The sequence below is a fragment of the Sesamum indicum genome, linkage group LG2 (assembly GCF_000512975.1).
Source record: "Sesamum indicum cultivar Zhongzhi No. 13 linkage group LG2, S_indicum_v1.0, whole genome shotgun sequence".
NCBI lineage: Eukaryota > Viridiplantae > Streptophyta > Magnoliopsida > Lamiales > Pedaliaceae > Sesamum > Sesamum indicum.
This window is the reverse complement of record NC_026146.1, coordinates 17900267-17905535: the sequence shown is the minus strand read 5'-3', so window position 1 is coordinate 17905535 and position 5269 is coordinate 17900267. Positions and strand designations below refer to the sequence as shown.

Below are 5269 nucleotides of genomic sequence, written 5' to 3'. Positions count from 1 at the left end.
CATACATGCATGTGCTTTTATTGTGTTGTTCCTGAAGAAAATCTCTCTCTCTCTCTCTCTCTCTCTCTCTCTCTCTCTATCTATATGTATGTATATATTTGTGTGCGCATGTGTTTATTCTTGTCTTCAGGGGATCTTACTCGTTTCGACTTCTGGTTATTGGTTCAGGTGTGTGCGGTTGGCTCGATTTGAGAATGACAGGACAATATCCTTCATTCCTCCTGATGGATCTTTTGATCTCATGACTTACAGGCTCAGCACTCAGGTAGGTCGTACATTTAGGGTTTCTTTACATGCCCCTTTGCCATAGTTGCTTTGGGAAGAACTCTAAGTTCAGAGTAGAATTCTTTATGGTTTGAATTTCAATTTTTTTTCTGCTTTAGACTAAATTTGCTTGTGAAAAATTATGTGCATGGCATTCTTTCATTCCAGATATTATGACCCAACTACTGAAAGAGGATATTGATTTTTGAATTTATGAACTGATCCTTTCCACAAAATAGGATATTGGCTGAGAGTGTTCATTTATGGTTCCTTTCAGGTGAAGCCTCTAATATGGATAGAAGCTCAGGTAGAAAGGCATTCTAGGAGCCGTATAGAAATTATGTTAAAGGCAAGGAGCCAGTTCAAGGAGCGAAGGTGTGTTACTTGCATCTTTCGTCAACAGTTATGCATGGGTTGTTTCTTTATTTCCTACTGCTGGACAGTATTTTTTGGATCTCAAGTTTACTTGCTGAGTTGTGTGGAACTTCAGCACTGCAACTAATGTTGAAATTGAGTTGCCCGTGCCACCTGATGCTACCAATCCAAATGTTCGTACATCAATGGGGTCTGCTGCTTATGCGCCCGAAAAAGATGCATTAATATGGAAAATAAAATCTTTTCCAGGTGGTAAGGTAGGGATTTATTTTATAACTCGATCTTGTAACTTTCAGTTGATGGTTTGTGGTTTTGGCCTCTGTGACATGCAGTATCTAGATGAGTAGGATATTTCATTGTTTTATGTTTTCAGGAATATATGCTAAGAGCAGAGTTTAGGCTTCCCAGTATACAGTCAGATGAATCAGCTGCAGAGAGAAAGGCTCCTGTCCGAGTGAAGTTTGAAATACCATATTTTACTGTTTCAGGAATACAGGTGAGCCTCAACTGGTTGTGTTTGGCGATTTTTTTATGTTATCATCGAACCATTTAAATGTTCACTATTTATCTTGATATTTCATGCTAGAATATGAAACCTTTGAGCTTGTCATAGAAGGGTTGTGAAACCCAGGCAAACTACTCATGAAGAGAGAATGAGGGAGGGAGTGATTGCGAGAATGTCAATTTGGGTTGAGCATTCAGGTGTTTAATTTATGCAATTACTGAAACTGATCTACTGTTTAGAAAGCTTAAAACTTTCAGAAGTTTATGTTTCCTTCTCAAATATGCATCTGGAATACTTCCTTTTTAACATGAAATTTTGAAGAGCAATAGGTCGATGAGTTGTAAATGGGCGAGGTTGCTCTGTGGGCACTTCTGTCATGTCAGTAGTGAGTTTGATTTTGTTGTTGGGAGCACTAATGCAAGACTATAATATACTGCTAAAATTGTTCATTCTCTTATATTCTGTCCTTTGCTTGTGATTAATTATACCATATTATTATTGATACTTGGTGTGTAGGTTCGTTACTTGAAGATCATTGAAAAAAGTGGCTATCAGGCTCTTCCATGGGTGAGATACATTACAATGGCTGGTGAATATGAGCTGAGACTTATGTGATCACTGCTTTCGCCAATGGAAAACCTTAGCGTACGATGCCTAAATGATCAACAACCATGGAGATCATTTGTCCCTCCTTGAAGAGGTGACTAAAGAGAAAATCATCATCTGGGAGTTTCTGTTCCATCTGCTTAATTCTCTTTGTATCATGGGAACTTGTAGTAGCTGATGGCACAATAATCATTTGCTTACCTTATTTTTACGAAAGTGCAAATTTTTGTATTGAGTCAACTGTTTGCATGATTGTAGAAAAACAAAAGTTGATACATGGATAATTGTACTTATTTGGAGAACTTTTTCGAGGGAAAGATAACTCTGCCACTCGGGATTCATCAGCTTATTCCACGTTAACGTTTTCTTGCTGCTTAGTGAATTATAAAAGAGATTAAAGAAACAGTTCATATCTGCCTCAACAGCCCAATACTCTGTTTTATCTCCCGATCATGTTTTTGAATCTGTAATGGCAATCTAGAACAAGGCAGGGTGGCCATATCTGGACTACTGCTATATATATCAATCTCGTTTAAAGTATTATAATGCATCGTAAAATAACACTCCAGCTCACTAACAGAGAATGAAAAATCAAGATTCCCTTTGTTTTCAGGAATATATGGTAAGAGCAGTTTTGTACCAAAACCCATTAACAGCACTGGTTGAGTGCCAAAACAGTACAATTGTATGATTAGAACAACATCTTCCTCGCCACAATGCATGGATAGGTCATGGGTGCAAAATTGTCTGCATCAACGAAGTCACATGCATTTGCTTAAATCTTAAATTTCTTCATCTGCAACGATATTTGGCAGCCTCTGCAGGAAAAGATCAAATTCCTCATCCCTACTCAGCATGCTTATTCTAACATACTCTTCATACTCCCAAACCCCTTTCCACTTCTGGTCAGAATCTTGTGCTCTCTCAACACGTTCTCACAGTCCATTCCCTCTTTGCATTTCATCCATGCAAAAGCTGTTGAGAAATATAGAAAAAGGCAATACATGAAACGACCACAATTCTGACATTCACTAAAAAGAAGAAAAGAACAGGAACTGAAGCCAATATTACCAGGATGTGCTTCAGTGAAGCCTCCTGTGAAATTGCTGTACTGACAGGGGAAATTTGGTTACAGAAAAGAGTTCATTTTTCTTGACAGCATCTCTCAACTTCTTCCACCTTTCTGCCATGAAATTCTTGTATATTCAAAGAAGTTCTCCAAGTCATAGGCCTGAACTCTTTGGCAGCTAGCAGAAACGATTTCCAGGATACTTGCAGCTCTGAGTTGTGCTTCTTTTCGACACTCCAATTGTGTTGATCTCTATGAATTTCACCATACTTTTAGCTACATCTTTGTCTCTAGCAAGTGCCCATCTTCAGATGAGAAAAACACCAACAATCAGTAAAATCCAATAAGCTTAAATCCCACAATCCAACTCAAAACCCAAATGCTGCAATGGAGTAACGTACCCCCGATTCTTGATCCTGCATGTCCCGTACATTTGGAAACTGTGAATAGCATAATATCACAATCTGCAGGAGAAGTAATGGCCGTGTACTGTGGCCAGTAGTAAGCAAGGTCATGAACAACCGCTGCTCCGGCTTGATTAACCACAGCTTCTTTCATAACCCCATTAGGGTTATTTGGTGAGGTCACCATCTCTATATATGGCCCATCTTTATCAAACATATGTGCCTCACCTGCCCATTTGAAGAACGCTGAACCCAAAGAGTCTGCTATCTCTCGATATGACTGCAAAATTAGCGCAATATAACTAATAAAGATGGATAAGAAATACTCATGAACAGAAACCAACAGTCCTAATGAGTTTATTTATGGATTTGATGGTTATTTTTGCTCACATTCCTAATGAATTTATTTATGGATTTTCTAAAGAAAAATCAATCATTGGTGACGTTTTTTAATAGTGTGCTATTACTTATGAATTTTTGTGTATCATCTCATCTATAATTAAATTTAAATTGATGGAAACAAGAATTATTTAATAATTAATATCTGTAGTAAGGTAAATATTATTTTTGGTCCCTGACCAATTATACTACTTATTCGAATTTAGTCCCTCATATTTCCTCCTCATCACATTCCCTCATCTGTAGTTTGCTTAGTGATTTGGTGTTCTTTGAGTAGATTGTTGTGCTTGTTAATTAAGTGCCCTTGAAGCGCGCTTATAAAACTGCGTTCACAATATTGTGCTATATATCATCTGAAATTATTCTATATAAAAATTAAAAGAAAATATATAAACAGAACATTAGGCATCCACTCATCCCAATTCCATGAATGAAATTAGAGTGATTTTTTCCAAGTCTAATTCGCTTTCATTTTCATTGCCTCATTTGAAATTTCAGCATTTTGAGGTGAAGAAATAATGTAAGTACAGTTGTGTATAATCCTTTGAATAGTGCTCTTCTGTCTATTCCAAGACAATAACACCTACAAATGTAATACATGATAAATACAGAGGCTGAAAGAAAGCAGACCACTGACATTTCCACCAGCTACGTGAGGCCAAAGCCCCCCACCAAAAAGAGAAAAAGAAAAAAAGAAAGAAACTAAAACAAAAAAAAAAGAAATTAGCCAAGTTTTCACAGTATCTAACCAATCTGTTGTTTTATCTCTTCCACTTCAAGTGTGATTGAGATTTACATTTATGAACTATTGGTGCAGTTGATTTGGCATTGTTGGAGTCTTTCTGAATACGTGCTTCCTGCATCGCTCGAAAATGCTGTCGTATATCAGATCAAATTGAACTCCGGCTCTCTCCCGGTTCACTATGAAAAGAATGTGATCACCTTCGACGATCTTGTAATACCTGCAACCAATTTTGATATGTCAAAGGTCGATATGTTTAGCCGACATCTTGTGTTCTCAACTTGATATGCAGACTTCTTAATTAACTTCAGGCATTTCAGAGACTACAAAGAAATCAAATGAACGCAGAGACTAGAGGAAAAGGGCACGAACCAGATGCCTGGTTGTAAAGGTTGGCATTCTGAATCTTTTACAACGAAATGGCTAGGGTGTTCAACTGGCAAACGAGGGTGCGTCATAGATATGGTGTTGAGTGCTCCATCATTGTCCCACCAGTCTTCATCCCTGTAAATAAATGTATTCACTATTTCAGTGTGCCAAGGTTCAAATTTAAGGTTTTAAACGGGTTTTTTCATACATATAATTCAATTATTGAAAGTGCATAACTAGGTCAGAAGGATTCACTGATATCCTAGGTATGTATGAGAATCAAGTAGCACTCACCGGTAACCTTTATAAGGAGGAGGGACGTCAGAAGGGTAACGCCATTGGCTCATCTGCAGGACTCGGATGAATAGCAGAGGGTGTATTCCAAGTAGGCCAGAGGGAATTGTGACACCCATCATTTTCCTTGTACGCTTGGTTGCATAGCTGAAATAGTACGTATCAGGAAACGTCTGTATATGGCTGTTTAATCTGATGGACCCTTGAATCGTAAGATCGGGAAGAATCCAGTCTCCAGATGC

General features: G+C 37.9%; 3 protein-coding genes across 3 annotated transcripts in view; 1 reads left to right on the top strand and 2 right to left on the bottom strand.

Annotated features, from left to right (window-relative positions):
• Positions 1 to 2102, top strand: part of LOC105156634 (AP-1 complex subunit mu-2) — a 4811-nt gene extending 2709 nt beyond the window's left edge. Inside the window, exons 7-11 of the mRNA XM_011072830.2 lie at positions 169 to 265; positions 542 to 639; positions 755 to 896; positions 1013 to 1135; positions 1661 to 2102. Of these exons, the coding sequence (XP_011071132.1) occupies positions 169 to 265; positions 542 to 639; positions 755 to 896; positions 1013 to 1135; positions 1661 to 1759 (559 nt within the window). The 3' untranslated portion in view covers positions 1760 to 2102. The remainder of the gene's footprint in view (positions 1 to 168; positions 266 to 541; positions 640 to 754; positions 897 to 1012; positions 1136 to 1660) is intronic.
• LOC105156774 (tryptophan aminotransferase-related protein 2) lies at positions 2239 to 4261 on the bottom strand. The gene is given in 6 exon segments (XM_020691962.1): positions 2239 to 2624; positions 2627 to 2875; positions 2930 to 3047; positions 3049 to 3124; positions 3217 to 3503; positions 4253 to 4261. Coding segments are annotated over 6 exon segments (831 nt in total). The 3' UTR covers positions 2239 to 2532.
• Positions 4139 to 5269, bottom strand: part of LOC105156632 (lipase) — a gene marked incomplete in the record, with an annotated part of 3562 nt that continues 2431 nt past the window's right edge. The window contains 3 exon segments of the mRNA XM_011072829.2: positions 4139 to 4584; positions 4737 to 4868; positions 5028 to 5269. Of these exon segments, the coding sequence (XP_011071131.1) occupies positions 4428 to 4584; positions 4737 to 4868; positions 5028 to 5269 (531 nt within the window).